This window comes from Oreochromis niloticus, unplaced genomic scaffold, assembly GCF_001858045.2.
Source record: "Oreochromis niloticus isolate F11D_XX unplaced genomic scaffold, O_niloticus_UMD_NMBU tig00008834_pilon, whole genome shotgun sequence".
Classification (NCBI taxonomy): domain Eukaryota; kingdom Metazoa; phylum Chordata; class Actinopteri; order Cichliformes; family Cichlidae; genus Oreochromis; species Oreochromis niloticus.
In genome coordinates, this window is record NW_020329461.1 from 913,109 (window position 1) to 931,269 (window position 18,161).

An 18,161-nucleotide genomic window follows, 5' to 3' on the forward strand; every position below is an offset into this window, starting at 1 on the left:
GTCATGGCATCTCACGACATCTGAGACTAACGGAAAACTTGTTTTCTCTTTTAAAATCAAAGCGACAGCAGAGCGACAGATAAAGAAACATCCTTACAAACCAAATATTCACAGCATATTTCTGTTTGTGGCAGAAACATCTGTTTCATGTACAGCGGACTCACTCAGGGCGCAGTCGGTCTCTTGGTCCAGCTGTGAGTCCGTTACCCTGAACTATGGAGCGGCAGATTTGTGCTGTTTGTGCTCAAAGTAAGAAAGTAAAAGTAACTCGTTTCTACCACCTGTTTTGGTTCAAAGCTCACTGAACCTCGTGCTACAAAGAAAATTAAATCAAATTTGAGGGGGTAGGGACTAATAAGTGTATACTTCTGCCTACTCCTTTTCAAACAAAAGAATGGAATTATATTTTGTAATGATTGTGAATGCACATGTTTGAAATAAAAATGAACTGAACATTAATATAATAAATAAATATCAGTAGATGGGAATCTAAACTTTTAATTCTGACTCAGCTTGAATCAAAACACAATTAGTCTGCCTCAGTTTTTTGCAGCACATTTCACAATATGAAAAAACATAATGTCTCATGTACAGACCTGATATCTGATTTAAAAACATATGTGAGATTTACATTTACAGTTTATCCAACACTACTAAGAAGTCTTTACCTTTAAATGTAAGCTCTCTTATCCCTGTCCTTTCTAATCTTTCTCCATCTCTCTTTCTTTTTGTGTGTTAGTTTGTCAGCTGAAGTTTTTGAGCTGATAAAAATGCTGCATTTGAAATTACCTGGCAAAATAAATCCCTGTTCCACTTTTAACCCACGGCTTTGGCATACGTCGTCTGTATTTATGTGACATCTCCTGGTGATAAATGAAGGAACAGAAGCATTTCATGTGTTTCTATTGAGGCTGAGATGTTTGACGGCTCGTAGTGATGTGAAATAAGAACGCCCCAAAAATGTGTTACACAGAAAGTAACTGTTATGGTCCTGGGCCTCTGACCCAGTGTTTATGTGTTCTCTGGGTTCATTAATATTCTTTGATTTAGTGTTAATCATGGTTCTGTTTCCTCTCCTGTGTACAGTGGTGGTTTTTGATACAGGTGACATGGGCCCCTGCTCAGGGGGGCATTGTGGTGGGGGCGGAGTCAATGTTGGCATTGGCAAAAAAAGGTTGCTCACACCTATGCTCCCCCAACATCATGCCAGCACATTTTTGTGATTACATGGGCACCGATCGGTTTTCTATCGCTCATTTGTGGGGAGTAAAGGCGCCCTCCATTTGTGAAGTACGCCTGCTGCTTGCTGCACATGGGGGAGAGGGGCAGGGCGGCGGGGGGATTCTCAGCATCTAATAACCAGCTCGCAAAATAAAACTGAATAAAAACAAACCAACAAACACTAAAACTGAAGACATCATGATATAGACCTGTCATTTGCACCGATGTGTTTTCTAAATTCTATACGAGAAAAGTGAGTGAGGGCCCTCAGTGCGGCTTCTGCTGCTGAAGTCTCACACACAACCTGTCTAAAGGGGAGGGGGGTCTGCTTACAAAGAGAGCACATTTCATTCATAATGTTGTCAGTCCAAACACGTTATGTATTAATGATTTGAATCCTGGATTGTGTGAAATCCCAGGAATAAAAAACCCTATACAAACTGACTCTGTGCACTAAGGTGTTGGTCTGTTAGGTTGTGTTGTGGTGATTCTCAGGTTGGGGGATGGGTGTTGATTAGTGGTGCAACGGATCAAAAATCTCACGGTTCGGATCAGATCACGGTTTTAAAGTCACCGATTGGATCAATTTTCGGATCAGCAAAAATAGAAAAAAAAAGACAAAAATTCTACTTGCCATTTACTTATTTAAGTATTTTTTGCCTATTAAAAACATTCAACTGAAGACTCATTCCACGCACTTATATAAAAACAAATTAAGGTGCAATATGGACATTATGGACCATGCTGGGCAGCCTCTGCATCCTCTGCACACGGCCATAAACAACCAGAGGAGTCTGTTCAGTGACAGGTTGCTTCTCCCAAAGTCAAGGACCTGCAGACTTAAAAAGTCCTTTGTCCCACAGGCCAACAAACTGTTTAACTCCTCGCTGGAGGGGAAACGGGGACAGAGGAGGGGGGAACAAGTAGCTGTAGTGCCTTTTCACTGTGCAATAGTTTTTGTTAATATCCAACGGTGTAATAGACTCACAATACTTCAAATGTGCCGTTCCCTTGTATTCTTATTCCTATTTATTCTATTTATCCCTTTTGTATTCTCTGTATTTATATATGTGTATATATGGTATATTTCTGCTCACATTCTGCAACTTCTGTGGGTGCTGTGCTACTGGAAACTGAATTTCCCGGAGGAACCCACCTGAGGGATAAATAAAGTTTCATCTAATCTAATGGGCTTTGTATCTACCACTCCGCTGTGATATAACGAGCGGTCACGGTCACGTGGCTTTCCGTTGCCCTGGAGCTCCACCCATTTGTAGTTAGAGCAACAGAAGATGCTGTAGTTCCCATGGCAACCTTGGTGTTGTGTGCGGTGAAGACGTCCCTGAGTGGCTGCTCGTTTCTGCAGATCCTTCTGAATCATGTCCAGAGTGGAAGTCCACCTGGTTGGACTGTCTTGTATAAGTGACTCTTTCTTTTGTCCATGTTCAGTTTGTTGCTGTTCTAATTCTGGACTGTGAATAAAGTGGCCCACAACATTTGTGCATTTGGCCAGGACATTGTCAAACTCACTGTTCTGCAGAGATACAGTGACAGAACGCTGGAGAACATGTGCGATGCAGGGACGTGTTCAAAGGGACGTGTCTGGCAGCAGCATCATATTTCTATCTGTACTGAGTGTGCTGACTTTATTTCAAATGTCCCACTGCTGTGCAACATGAATCAAATGTTCTGCACATTTCAGTCAAATGTCTCTGTTTTCATTACAGTCAGAGCATATGAACGCAGCTCCCACTCTTCATTAATATCATGTAATGTAACTCCCAGGTAACCATGGTTACCCAGCCACATCCAGTCATCTCCAGAGAGACCAACAGCTGGTGCACATTGTAACGCCGTGGCTTTCGTAGTCTCTCCTTTTTCTACAGCTCATGTGTTCTTCTTGTGATGGTGCGTCTTGAAGCTCATACATGCCGTCATTTGTTGATCCTAAGAACGTTCCTCAGACAGACTTCTTCAACAACACTAATCGGCCTGCAGTTTGTAGCTACTCACTTCACTGTGCCGTTTGTTAGCTTGTCTTTCTTTGGTTTATCTAGACTCCTCCCACAAGCTGATGCAACGTATTCTGCCCAAGCCTCTGTTAGGGTTCAGAAATTGAGGGAGGAATCCAAAATAATGACCACTGATCCGGCCGGGTGCAATTAGACGAAGATTTTAATGAATACACATGTGGAGTCCAACACTGTGCAGATTCAGTATTGAACTGTCTTACAATAGTCAGAACAAAGACTTTATAGGGGTAAAATAGTACAGCCCCCTCTTTTGCAAAGCAGATACAATACAGCATACGTCAATCCAAAACCACAATGACTTTTAACATAGTTTAAAAGAACATCGTCTCGTCTCCATCCAGGTGTCTTCCTGTTGTCCCCGGACGCTCGCTTATCTGTCTAGAACATCAGGCACACGTTCTGCACAAACTCTCACATATGCAGGCACAATTTTGCAGTTGCAAGCCAAACATTATTAACTTTTACCTATATAACTGAGTCTATCTACGATGTCTGTGTATGTGAGTGTATGTGTGTGTCAGCTTCTGCTGCCCTTTATTTCACCCTTCACTTCATCAGCTAAACCTTGTAACCTTTCCACCAGACAGAAGGCCAGCACGTACACAACTGAAACTATGTGTGTGTATGTGTGTCTCGTCCTTAAATGCTCTCTCATCTCACCCGTTGCACTTCTGACCTCTCACCAGAACACAGGCTCATCCTTACATGTAATAACCTAACTGGAACTATATATGTAATATGTTGAGTAAATGTTTTAACCTCTACTAAAAGCTTAATCCAAAGATATAGATACATAAAAGATACTACCGATTCATAACCTACTCAAAGTACTTGCACTCAGACTCTGCTTTCGGTTTCACTTTTGCAAAGCATGCCGTTTCCTGTCAGCCTGCAACTCAGTTTCTCACCCACTGAAGACTTCAGTGTAAGAATATAAAAACATTCAAAAGCCTTTAAAATTATAGATTCAACTCAACAGTTTAAAGTGGTTCTTACTGGACCTGTAATAAAAGCTTAATTGGGTGCCAATATGTTTAAACATCTAAATGCACTATCCCTACTTGGAGATTATGTGATTAATGCCATGGTAATATGAACAATAGCAGTGAAATAATTTCTCTAATCCCAATACCTCCCACCACTGTTTGTTTGGGTGGTTTGTTTGCTGCCATCAACAGCGTGTAATGCATTTAAGTGATACTTCAGACATGAAGTACTTCGACGATAAAAACTCAACTCTGCTTCCAAATAACTTTAGTTGCAGTGTTGGGCAAGTTACTTTGAAAAAGTAATTCAATTATAGTTACTAGTTACTTTTTTGAAAAAGTAACTAAGTTAGTAACTGAGTTACAATATTCTAAAAGTAATTCATTACTTGAAAAGTAACTATTGCATTACTTTAAAAAAAAAAGCGTTTAACCCTCTGGGGTCCAGGGTATAATTGGCCATTTTTAACTACTCTTGATTTTCTCTCCACATTTCACCTTTAAAAACTATTTACTTTGTCTTGTTTGGTATCATCCTTTTCAGCACAACCTCACATGTCTGAATTTACAGTCATGTTTTCATGTTAACATACTGTATTAACACAATTGATCTAAAATCAGACAAAAACCATAAAATCAGAGTAGAAAAAGTTATATTTTTACTGTAGCAACCACAAACATGTTTAATGAATCATATTTCATAACTTTAAATGCAAATATAAATTGTCAATTTTAAAATCCTATGCACAAGTTTTGCAAACAAAGTTATTTGCATCCATTTACCTTTTACCCTTTTTTTAAATAACCATTTCAAACTATTTACAGAACAATCAGCTGTTCTTCAATAAGATGCCAAATAAATTATTTGTGCCACTCCAAAAAAATAATTTCTACACAAGACAACACATTAACTACACACTCCAAACACGCTAAACGTCACAAATTTCTCACATCTCAAAACTCGCGCTCTCTCTTTTTCTGCTCTCTCTCTCTCTCCGTCACTCCTAAAACTTCCCCTGTGCTTTGTAGGGGTTTGTTGTTCATAAGCAGAGAGTGCTTGCTAGCGCTAACGTGGCGAAACTATTGAGGAAAATATTGTTTATCATTATTATTGTTTACCGCGTATATATTGTTAATCATGACTCTGGTTTTACGTGGCCTATCAACACAATTTAAAAACTGGCACCTTGTTGCTTTGTCTTTAAGTGGTCATGTGATTGACTTACCACGACTACTTTATTCTTCCTCAGTCAAACAGCAGCAGTCATGTGATTGTTTTGCCTCCTTAGCTCCAGGTGTTGTGCTAGACAGTGATCGTGATTACCGTCCGCGGGAGCGCGCAGCTGCTTAAAGCTGTAGCGTCCAGATTACTTACAGCTACTTCCTGCAGCTGATATAAGATGCGGTAAGCTGAACACAGCTTCAACCGTCTGTTTGTTGAAAAATAGTAACGGACCGCGTTTCCTTGTTAGTAACTGTAACCACGTTGTAACGATAGGAATAGTAATTAGTTAGATTACTCGTTACTGAAAAAAGTAACACCATTAGTAACGCCGTTACTTGTAACGCCGTTATTCCCATCACTGTTTAGTTGTATCAACACTGCCCTCTGGAACAGTTTAAAATGAACGTGTCAAAGATCTGTACCTGTCTCCATGTTTCTGTCCCCGCCCCTTTCTTTCTGTCCTGGGTCATGTGAGCGCTGCAGTAGTATTAGGCCCACCCTCAATGCTCTCATTGGCTGAGACGCATAATGACGCCCATTTCAAGCCAGCACTGGTCAACATCCCTCCTAGGGCTGTTCAATATAACGATATATATCAGATGACAATATAAAAACGTCTATCGTTTCATTTTACGCTATCGTTTGTTTCGTGGTGTCGCAAAATAAACTGTTTACGGCAATATTTTTTCATTATTTTGATGGTCACTTAGTGGCTATATTAATTTCCTAAAGTTCTCTCTTTCTCTTATATTTAATATAACCACACTACAGATGGACAAGCGTTTTTTTTTTGTGCGTTGTCGTTAGCAACAACGACGGTAAAACCACCTCGTGTCCGCTTGTTTATTTTCCACATAAACCTTTCACAATAAAGCTCAAGATCCTGTTGAGACTTTTCAAAATAAACTGAATCACGTGAAAGATGCAGAGTATTTACGGATGAGAAGTAAAAAAGAGCCGTCAGGTGCTAAAAAATAAACCTTAGACTCAAACGTTAGATCAGGCTTTTCCCCGCAGCACGCCGTGTAATAAATACTCACAAAGAAAACGGCGGCCGTTACAACCTATGTCTAAAAATGTATCGTTTCATGCATCAGTTAAAATACTCGACTCCAGGTACATGACGCGCAGCTGGAAACACTTCACGCAAGTCGAGCTGCCCGACATTCACAGAATTTACAGAAAATGTTACATTTTTGTGATTTATATCGTTATCAGACGATAGATGTCTTAATATCGGGATATGAGATTTTGGTCATATCGCACAGCCCTAATCCCTCCTGTGACCCATGGCTTTTATATTCAGAGCCAGTGAGCACTTTCACAATAATCATGATTTTAAAAACTGTGTTAATGTGCGATTAAATAATTGTTGGTCTTAATCAGTTAATGAGTTAACGAGATAATAACAGGTTAACTTGCCCTAATAATTAGACTTTGATGACAAACTGATGTGATCTCCATGTTTCCTTTGTTGGACTGTGGGCGAGTGTCAGAACTGAATGTACTGACTAACACTCAGTGTTTAAATATGTGTTAGTACCAGTTTTAGAGCTCTAAAGTGCAGCTATCATGTTAGGAATATGTTAGGAATAGACAGTAAAACTGAGGTCAAATCTTTATTTTACCACGCGCTGCATTCTTGATGTTCATGAATTCAGCAGGTTCATGATTGTCTGCAGCATTAACCTCATATTTCCATCTAAAGTGTTGAATTTGACTGTTTGATGTTCTTTATGATCTCTATTCAATTCAATTCAATTCAATTTTATTTATATAGCGCCAAATCACAACAAAAGTCGCCTCAAGGCGCTTTATATTGTACAGTAGATAGCACAATAATAAATACAGAGAAAAACCCAACAATCATATGACCCCCTATGAGCAAGCACTTTGGCGACAGTGGGAAGGAAAAACTCCCTTTTAACAGGAAGAAACCTCCGGCAGAACCAGGCTCAGGGAGGGGCGGGGCCATCTGCTGCGACCGGTTGGGGTGAAAGAAGGAAAACAGGATGAAAGACATGCTGTGGAAGAGAGACAGAGATTAATAACAGATATGATTCAATGCAGAGAGGTCTATTAACACATAGTGAGTGAGAAAGGTGACTGGAAGGGAAAAACTCAATGCATCATGGGAATCCCCGGCAGCCTACGTCTATTGCAGCATAACTAAGGGAGGATTCAGGGTCACCTGGTCCAGCCCTAACTATATGCTTTAGCAAAAAGGAAAGTTTTAAGCCTAATCTTGAAAGTAGAGATAGTGTCTGTCTCCCGAATCCAAACTGGAAGTTGGTTCCACAGAAGAGGGGCCTGAAAACTGAAGGCTCTGCCTCCCATTCTACTTTTAAATACTCTAGGAACAACAAGTAGGCCTGCAGTGCAAGAGCGAAGTGCTCTAATAGGGTGATATGGTACTACAAGGTCATTAAGATAAGATGGGGCCTGATTATTTAAGACCTTGTATGTGAGGAGCAGGATTTTGAATTCAATTCTGGATTTAACAGGAAGCCAATGAAGGGAAGCCAAAACAGGAGAAATATGCTCTCTCTTTCTAGTCCCTGTCAGTACCCTTGCTGCAGCATTTTGGATTAGCTGAAGGCTTTTCAGCGAGTTTTTAGGACATCCTGATAATAATGAATTACAGTAGTCCAGCCTGGAAGTAATAAATGCATGAACTAGTTTTTCAGCATCACTCTGAGACAGGATATTTCTAATTTTAGAGATGTTGCGCAAATGGAAGAAAGCAGTCTTACATATTTGTTTAATATGTGCGTTGAAGGACATGTCCTGGTCAAAAATGACTCCAAGGTTTCTCACAGCATTACTGGAGGCCAAGGTAATGCCATCCAGAGTAAGAATCTGCTTAGATACCATATTTCTAAGATTTTCAGGGCCGAGTACAATAACCTCAGTTTTATCTGAATTAAGAAGCAGAAAGTTAGCGGCCATCCAGGTCTTTATGTCTTTAAGACATTCCTGCAGTTTCACTAATTGGTGTGTGTTACCTGGCTTCATGGATAGATAGAGCTGCGTGTCATCTGCATAGCAGTGAAAATTTATGCTATGTCTTCTAATGATGCTGCCTAAGGGAAGCATGTATAATGTAAATAGAATTGGTCCTAGTACTGAACCCTGTGGAACACCATAATTGACCTTAGTGTCTGAAGAGGACTCTCCATTTACATGTACAAATTGGAGTCTATTAGATAGATATGATACAAACCACTGCAGTGCAGTACCTGTAATACCTACAGCATGTTCTAACCGCTCTAATAGGATATTATGGTCAACAGTATCGAATGCAGCACTGAGGTCTAGCAGGACAAGCACAGAGATGAGTCCACTGTCAGAGGCCATAAGAAGATCATTTGTAACCTTCACTAAAGCTGTTTCTGTGCTGTGATGAGCTCTGAAACCTGACTGAAACGCTTCAAATAAGCCATTCCTCTGCAGATGATCAGTTAGCTGTTTGACAACTACTCTTTCAAGGATTTTTGATATGAAAGGAAGGTTGGAAATTGGCCTATAATTAGCTAAGACAGCTGGGTCTAGAGATGGCTTTTTAAGTAAAGGTTTAACTACAGCCACCTTGAAGGCCTGTGGTACATAGCCGATTATTAGAGATAGGTTGATCATATTTAAGATTGAAGCATTAATTAATGGCAGGACTTCTTTGAGCAGTTTTGTAGGAATGGGGTCTAAAAGACACGTTGATGGTTTGGAGGAATTAATTATTGAAGTTAACTCAGAAAGATCAATTGGAGAAAAAGAGTCTAACTTAACATCAATGGTACTAAAAGTAGCTGTAGATAATATTACATCTGTGGGATGATTATTGGTAATTTTTTCTCTAATGATAAAAATTTTATTTGTGAAGAAGTTCATGAAGTCATTACTAGTTAACGTTAAAGGGATTGTTGGCTCAGTAGAGCTCTGACTTTTTGTCAGCCTGGCTACAGTGCTGAAGAGAAACCTGGGGTTGTTCTTATTTTCTTCAATCAGTGACGAATAGTAAGATGTTCTGGCTTTGCGGAGGGCTTTCTTATAAAGCAGCAAACTATTTCTCCAGGCTAAATGATGATCCTCTAAATTTGTGACACGCCATTTCCTCTCCAGCTTACGAGTTATCTGCTTTAGGCTACGTGTTTGAGAATTATACCACGGAGTCAGGGACTTTGGATTTGAGGCCTTAGTTTTCACAGGAGCTACAGTATCCAGAGTCGTACGTAGTGAGGAGGTAAAATTATTAACAAGATAATCGACCTCTGGCACCAGTTCATCTGTAGGCCGAGCTCAGTCCATCCATTTAGTTAAATGATGTTTAAAGGTCTCCTTGTTCTGTGAGCGTGCACAGATCCAGAAGCAGAAAGCCTGCGTTAACAGAGAATGATCATCACTGTGATGATGCTCATCATCTCTGACTGGGATTTGAGGTTTTGTCAAAGCAGCAAAGAAAGCCTGGCTATGTTGGACTGGGTGTGGAAGCAGCTCCCAGTTTGAGTTCAGGAGACAGACACCCTCTCTACTTTGAAGATCAGCTTCAAACTTTCCTTTTTGATAAAGCTTATAGTTAGAGCTGGATCAGGTGACCCTGAACCATCCCTTAGTTATGCTGCTATAGGCTCAGGCTGTTGATGGACTTCCCATGATGCTTTGCTTTCTTCTCCACTCCCCTCTTTACACTCCTGATGCGTTTATATGTCACTACTTCATGTCCTTAACTTTTGTCTTCTCTCTCCTTAGTTTGTGTTTTGTTCTTGTCTCTCTGAGCTCATCTCCTCTCTTTCCCCTCACCCTGCAACCAGTCATGGTAGATGCTCCTCCTGGAGCCTGTTTTCACTGGGAGGATCTTTGTGTCAAAGGGAGTTCTTCTTCCCACCATCACCAAGTGCTGCTCACAGTCGATTGGCTGATGGTTGGGGCTTTCTCTCTAATATTGGAGGCTGTTACCCTACTCTGTTAAAAAGCTTCAGATGATTGTTGTTGTCACTTATAAATGAGCTACATTGAATGGATGTAAATGGATAGATGTCATTGTGACAAAGAGAAAACGATTGTTGACAGATTGTTGTTTTGTGTGTGTGCAGTCTGTCAGGCTGTCTGATCACAGAGGAAGGCTGTACTTCTCTGGCCTCAGCTCTGAGCTCCAACCCCTCCCATCTGAGAGAGCTGGACCTGAGTTATAATGATCCAGGAGACTCAGGAATGAAGCTGCTGTCGGCTGGATTGAAGGATCCAGGCTGGAGACTGGCCACTCTCAGGTATGGAGAGAATGTCTGATAGAGGAGGAAGAGCTGGAAACATTTCTTGTGTCCTTCACTCACTTCCTGTTTGTTTCCTGCAGATGGGACATGAACAATCACACATGCAGGAATATTTTCAGGGACAGACACACTAGTCTAGCTGGATAAGATAAGAGATAAGACTTTATTGATCCCACAACGGGGAATTTTTTGCGTCACCTCAGCTCAGGTACAGATATCAGAAGGAAATACAAAAATACAAATAAGTACAATTAATGAATAAAAGTAAGATAATACACTATATACAATGGTAGCATACACAGTATGTGATTATGGATATGGTTGGAAATGTGGAATACATAAACTTGCTTGATATAGCTATTGTACCACTACTATTCCTCTTTATAGACATGTACACACTAAATATACATATGTATGCATATACATACATATATACCTGCACATGTCCATACACATGGAAGGTCCATTTTGCATGAAGTGGTGACCGTGGATGTTCACAGTGTCCAGTGACTTATGACATCGTGAATGAGGTGTTATAGAGTCTGACTGCTGTTGGGATGAATGATCAGATAGTACATGGATATTTATGTAGGGGTGTCCAAGGAGTCTGTTTACAGGAACATCTAGGTCACAGGTGTACCTGAGATAGATACCAGTGTACCTAATAAAGTGTCAGCTTACATTTGGAAATGGAAGCTTAAATAATGACAAACTCTACATTCACAGCTGAATTCATAATAAATTTGTTCTCAAGTGCACATTTTTCTTTTATTGTTCTCAAACAACAGAATGAGAAAGAAATATTGATTCTAACAGGGCCCATAAACAGCATTAGCTTAGCAGCATTAGCTTATCAGTTTCCATCATGGTCACATAAATCCTTAGCAGAGCAAAATGGCCTACTTATCATAGCTGCTCAAGTTGTATAAAGCACGTGAAAGCAGTATTAGCATTAGCTGCTAATGGCAGCTTACTTAGCATAAACTCTTCACATCTTTATAATGCAAGGGAAAGGAGTCACTCATGGCAGCCTATTTAGTATTAACGTCTCACATCATTATAATACTAGAGAAAAGGGTATTAGCGTTAGCTACTAATGCTTATTCACCTCAAATTGGCTACTTAGTTGCTAATGGTAGCCTACTTAGCATAAACCCTTCACATCTTTATAATGCAAGGGAAAGGAGTCACTCATGGAAGCCTATTTAGCATTAACGTCTCACATCATTATAACACAAGAGAAAAGGGTATTAGCGTTAGCTACTAATGCTTATTCACCTCAAATTGGCTACTTAGTTGCTAATGGTAGCCTACTTAGCATAAACCCCTCACATCTTTATAACGCAAGGGAAAGGAGTCACTCATGGCAGCCTATTTAGTATTAACGTCTCACATCATTATAATACTAGAGAAAAGGGTATTAGCGTTAGCTACTAATGCTTATTCACCTCAAATTGGCTACTTAGTTGCTAATGGTAGCCTACTTAGCATAAACCCTTCACATCTTTATAACGCAAGGGAAAAGAGTCACTCATGGAAGCCTATTTAGCATTAACGTCTCACATCATTATAACACAAGAGAAAAGGGTATTAGCGTTAGCTACTGTCCCGTATTCGAAAATATTGAGGAGGAGAGCAAAATAACACTGGTCCCGAAGAGTCTGGTCATACAATGGTTTTATTGAACACATGCGCAGGGAGATGAATACTGCACACAATCACCATAGATCTCCACCCAAAAATACACAAGGAATTGCTTTTATAATGTCAGGGTTTGATGCCCCTTCACGCGTTTACAAGAACATTATTTGTATCTTAAGAACATTATTTGCATCTTTTACAGACAATGATCAGTTTTAAGAGCTAAATGCAGACACTGAAGTTCCCCTTTCTAGCATCTTCTTCCAAATATGGCGATAATTTCAGGCCCTTGAGGTCTCCATGGACTTGTCCTCTTCTTTAGCACATCTTCTGTCACCTGTTACTAAGCAAACTCAAACGCAACAGGTTGCTGAATAGATTCAGGCCTTTGCTCAGGCCTGTTTCTAGATTATATGTACTGTATGCAGTGTTGCCAACTTAGCGACTTTGTCGCTATATTTAGCGAGTTTTCAGACCCCCTAGCGACTTTTTTTCTTAAAAAAGTCGCTAAAAAAAGACGTGAAAGCACGTATCGCTTTTACTCTCAACAAGCAGCGGGTGCTGTAACACAGTCAGTTCTTCTTTTACTCTTTTACTCATATGCTGTTTTGTAGATCACAAGGTTTAAAACTACTTATAAACACACACACACAAAGTAACTCCACCAGAGTGCCTATTTCGGATCACTTTTGCCGGTCCAAGCCCGGGTGAAGGAGCAGGGTTGGAATTGTGACATTAAAAAAAACAATAATTGCTCAAAGAAATTTAATTTGTAGTTCTAAATAAACTCTAAATGCATTTAGGACGTTTTTTACTCACTTTGTCTCTCTTCCACGATGTTATTTCTCTCTCCAACAACATAGGTTACAATTATATTAGCATGACCAATTATGCAAATTAGGTGATGACGTCATTTAGCGACTTCTAGCGACTTTTAGGACAACCAATAGCGATTTTCCTTACTGAGGAGTTGGCAACACTGACTGTATGTGTTTTGTAAGCGTGTATGCAGTTTTAACCTTCTATAGCTCCAAGTCACTTACACAATAGATCTTCCGAACATCGTGGCGAACGAAGCTTATGACCTTTAATTAATTGACTGAGCTTCAACTCTTTAATAAGCACAAAATGCAATGTGTGTATACAATGATTATGGCTGCACCTGTAATAAAAAGGTTAATGTGAGGCCAGCAGGTTTTAATGAACATCTTAATGCAGTATCAATGCTGTAGATTATATGATTAATGAAATGTTAATGATGCAGGATATATTGTAGCAGTAAAATAATTTCTTTAATTCCACACTACTAATGCTTATTCACCTCAAATTAGCTTTAGCTGCTAATGGTAGCCTACTTAGCATTAACTCCTCACTAATATAATGCTAATTCACATCAAATTAGCATTAGCTGCTCATATTATTATAAGGAAAGAGAAAGAAAATGTTGGCATTAACGGATAATGCTAATTCACCTCAAATTAGTATTAACTAATAACAGCAACCTACTTAGCATTAGCTGGTCACATTGTTATAAAGCGAGAAAATATGGTATTAGCATTACATGCCAATTCCTATTCACCTAAAATTAGCATTAGCCACTAATGGCAGTCTTAGGGTCTTAACTCTGAGCATTAACTCCTCACTAATATAATGCTAATTCACGTCAAATTAGCATTAGCTGTTAGCATCAGCCTACCTAGCACTAGCTGCTCACATTGTTAAAATTAAACGAAAAATAGTATAAGCATTAGCTACTCATATTGTTAAAAAGTATGAAAAAACATTGTTAACATTAGCGGATAAATTAGCATTAGCTAGTAATGGCAACGTACTTAGCATTAGCTGCTCACATTGTTATAAATCAAGAGAATATGGTATTAGCATTAGTTGCCGATGCTTATTCACCTAAAATTAGCATTAGCCACTAATGGTAGCCTATTTAACATAAACTTCTTAATGCTAAATGAAGTTAATTATTGCTAAATAGACTTAAAGGAAATTAAAGTAGTGTTTGCATTAGCTACTGATATTGCTATAAAGCAAGAAAATATGGTATTAGCATTAGCTACTAATGCTTATTCACTTCATATTAGCATTAGTTAATAACGTTAGACTTCGTATATTAGCATTAGCTGGTAATTATTCACTCCTAATTAGAATTAGCCGCAAATGGCAGTATACATAGCATTAACTCCTCACATCGTTATAATGCAAGGGAAAAGAATTAGCATTATTGAATAATGTTGACCTTGGCCCACTGGAAAAGTTCAGAACTAAAGATTTAGGAGTGTTTCTCAATAGCTCTTTCTCATTTGAGAAACAAATAAATTCTGTTATTAAAACCAGCTGTACGGTTTATATTGTTGATTGTGATTTATGCTTAGAAATATTTACTCATATATGAGTTTTATAATCGATTGCAATAATGTTAGAGGTTTGATCCTTAGTAGTCTGTAAAGACTCTGTGTGCCTTCCAGAGTGCTCTGGCATACACACACAACTTGGGGCCATGAGAGAGGTCGTACCTTCTCTTACTGATTTATGGTATAGGTCAGGGGTCTGCAACCTTTAACACCCAAAGAGCCACTTGGACCCGGTTTCCACGCAAAAGAAAACACTGGGAGCCGCAAATACTTTTTGAAATCTAAAATGAAGATAACACTGTATACATTGTTTTTTTTTTACCTTTATGCTTTGTGTGAACAACTAAACTAAATAAGTAAAGTTTATTTATTAAGCGCTTTTCACAGACAGGCAGTTACAAAGCGCTGTACACAAATATTAAAATAAACAATAATAGACATTATACACAATGTAAAAGATCAAATGTAAATAATGTAAAGAATATAAAATACGTAGATCAACAAAAGGCTTGTTTGAAAAGAAAAGTTTTTAACTGCTTTTTAAAAGAATCCACAGAGCAACTAAGGTGTGTTGCTTATGAAATCCATGAAGTTCTACAGAGAAAATTACATTTTATTTATGTAATTAACATATTTTGAACTCTTAAAGAAATATAACAAAAGCAAAGACACCCAGCTGAACTAAAATGATCCATGTAGGAAACAAAAATTGTTGTGAGCCGCCACCCTTATACCGCCTTTGGGCTTTTGGAGCCTTGACCTGACTTTTAACAAATAATTGGAACAAAAGCATTATGCTGCTAAAAAAAATAGATATTTGCAAAACTCTGCCTAAATATGTATTTTACCTGGTTAATGTGTGTGGCGCTCTCTCTGCTGTTGTGTTGTCAGGCTGTGAGCTGACAAGCTACACCCGGCTGCATGCGTACAGCAACCGTGTGTGAAAAGTGGTCAATATAGAGAGATGCTGAAAAGCATGTTCATGCAAACAGCGTCGGGTCTGCCGTGATGTGTTTACAATAAGACTTTTGGTCCGGAACCTCTGCGTACAGCGTCTGCAAATTGGGGCTTTCATCTTTACGCAGGACTGTAAGCTGTCATCTGTGAGGCGTGAGTGGTGTTTGACTGAGGTCAAGCTAAGGAACGGTGCTGTCAGAGTTCTCTCTCAAACTATGATCTCCTGCATGAGATCAAAGAGCTCTGCTTGGTGCTTTTTGCTGTTGTAGTAGAATTGTCTGGTTCCAGCGGTGGCTCTGTGCTAGACAGTAGAGCAGGGCGATATGGCCAAAAATATATATCACAATATATATTTGAAAATTTGCGATAATGATATAACTGACGATATAATTTCTGCGAGACAAAATACAACTCCACAACTTTACTAGCGCAAAAAAACCCCCCATCCATTTATTTTACTTAAACAAGTAGCTGTTTTTATTGGCATTAAAGCTATATAAACATTTAACAGTGCAAATGCAAATTCCTTGCTGAAAGTTTAACCAAAAGGCATTTCCAGTAGAAATGGGCTGACATATCCTGAGCATAACCATGTATAATATCCACTTAAGTTAAAAAGAGGTGCTTTGCAACATTAAACTGCAGTGTGCCAAATAAAAAAGTGAAATACATATTTCTCGGACCATAAGGTGCACGGGATTATAAGGCACATTAAGCGAAACAAAGCAGTCAGATAAATCAAACTTTATTCAACTCATTCTTCTTGCTTCCTCCACTTCTGTACCATTGATTCATTAATGCTGTATTCTATCACAGTTGCTCTATTCCCATGTTGTTGCAGTATATTAATGACTAACCTTCTATTGTGGATGGATTATCTCAGTTGTTCTCCTGACTGAAGTTTGGTCCGTTTACAGCATCCTGCCATGCGATTGCATTTGTCTCTAACCATCAGGAACCTTCACAGTTTCCTGTCTCCATTTATGTTGGAAGTGATAGCAGAGCTGTACGTTTGAATTTTCTCAGAAATCTCTCAGTCAGAACATGCTATATCATGTTTAGGAAACTAGCGAAACTAGCGAGCTAACTTCCGCTAACTTCCTGCTAACTTCTAACTCCGTTAAATGTAACGAATTCTGTTTTCATGGATGCCTGGATGTTAAACTAAATAGTTACACCTGGTAAAGTAGCAATGCTGATTTCATTAAAGGTGAAAGAATTTAGACAGTTTTAAACTCTCAGTAATGTTCGTTTGACTTCGGGACTTTAAAGGACGGAGTTTAGGACCCAGATTACTCCCAGCTTTACAAGCACCTTAGTCCGACAAATACGGCAATAACGACGGCCCGCTGCGTGTTCTACAAAAAAAGTGCTCTTTTGTGTATCTGACAGACAAACACCAAACCAGTTAAGCTGCACCATTTTTACAAAACAATTCTGGCTCATCCTTTTCACTCAACAATCTACTTTCCCCATTCACATTCTCCGTTACCGTGCATTCTCCGTGCTTTTTCGGCACTGCGCATGCGTGTTTTACCCATATTCTATCGCGATATGTCATTTTCTTATCGTTGCCTAGCTTTCTACCGGTATTATCGTGAACAGTATAGTATGGCCCAGCCCTACTAGACAGACCCATCACCAGCTTTTTCCACTGGTTACCAGTACGTCGTAGAATCCACTTCCAGATGTTGTTGTTTGTCTTTAAATCTCTGAATGGATTAGCTCCATCTTATCTCTCTTTAACAAAAATAATCCAAGTCGAGCCCTCAGGTCTGCAGATAAGTAGCTTCTGACCAGAACTAGCCATAAAAACAGAGGTGAGCTTTATCGATCGCTGCAGCCAAACTCTGGAACAGTCGCCCTTCATATCAGGTCGTCACCAACACTCGACATTTTTAAAACCCGGTTGGAAACACATTTGTACTCTGTAGCTTTCAATTCTGACGAGTCTTTATAGTAATTACTGTGTATGTTTCCTATTTTATCTCTACTCTGTGCAGCACTTTGGCTCAAGCTGTTTTTAAATGTGCTGATAAATAAATGTAGATTTCTTTGAATAAAACAGTGGAGCCGAGCTTTGAGCTCAGTGTGTAACAGTGTGTGTGTGAGAGCCATGTAATGTCCATATGTGCATGCTGACTGTGCTGCTCTGACCCCCCTCCTCCTTTCAGGGTGGAGCCTGCTGGAGTCCGATGGTTGAGACCAGGTCTGAAGAAGTGTAAGTGTGTTTTTAATGGGATTCATGAAAACAAAGCAGCACACATTCAACCATCTTCATCATGTCAGGAGTCATCATCAAAGTGTCAATCAATGAACAGATGATGGATCAATAACTGCAGCTGGATTGTGTTTGTTCTCTCCATCAGATTCCTGTCCACTCACAATCGACACAAACACAGTGAACACAGAGCTCCAACTGTCTGACAACAACAGGAAGGTGACACATGTGGAGGAGGTTCAGTCATATC

The 18,161-nt window shown here is 39.3% G+C and overlaps 1 protein-coding gene across 1 annotated transcript in view; it reads left to right on the plus strand.

Annotated features, from left to right (window-relative positions):
* The window catches only part of LOC112845975 (ribonuclease inhibitor-like), a 29,482-nt gene extending 17,960 nt beyond the window's left edge, over positions 1-11,522 (plus strand). The window contains exons 4-5 of the mRNA XM_025905136.1: positions 10,553-10,605; positions 11,518-11,522. Coding sequence (XP_025760921.1) covers positions 10,553-10,605; positions 11,518-11,522 — 58 coding nt within the window. The remainder of the gene's footprint in view (positions 1-10,552; positions 10,606-11,517) is intronic.
* The last annotated feature ends 6,639 nt before the right edge of the window (positions 11,523-18,161 follow it).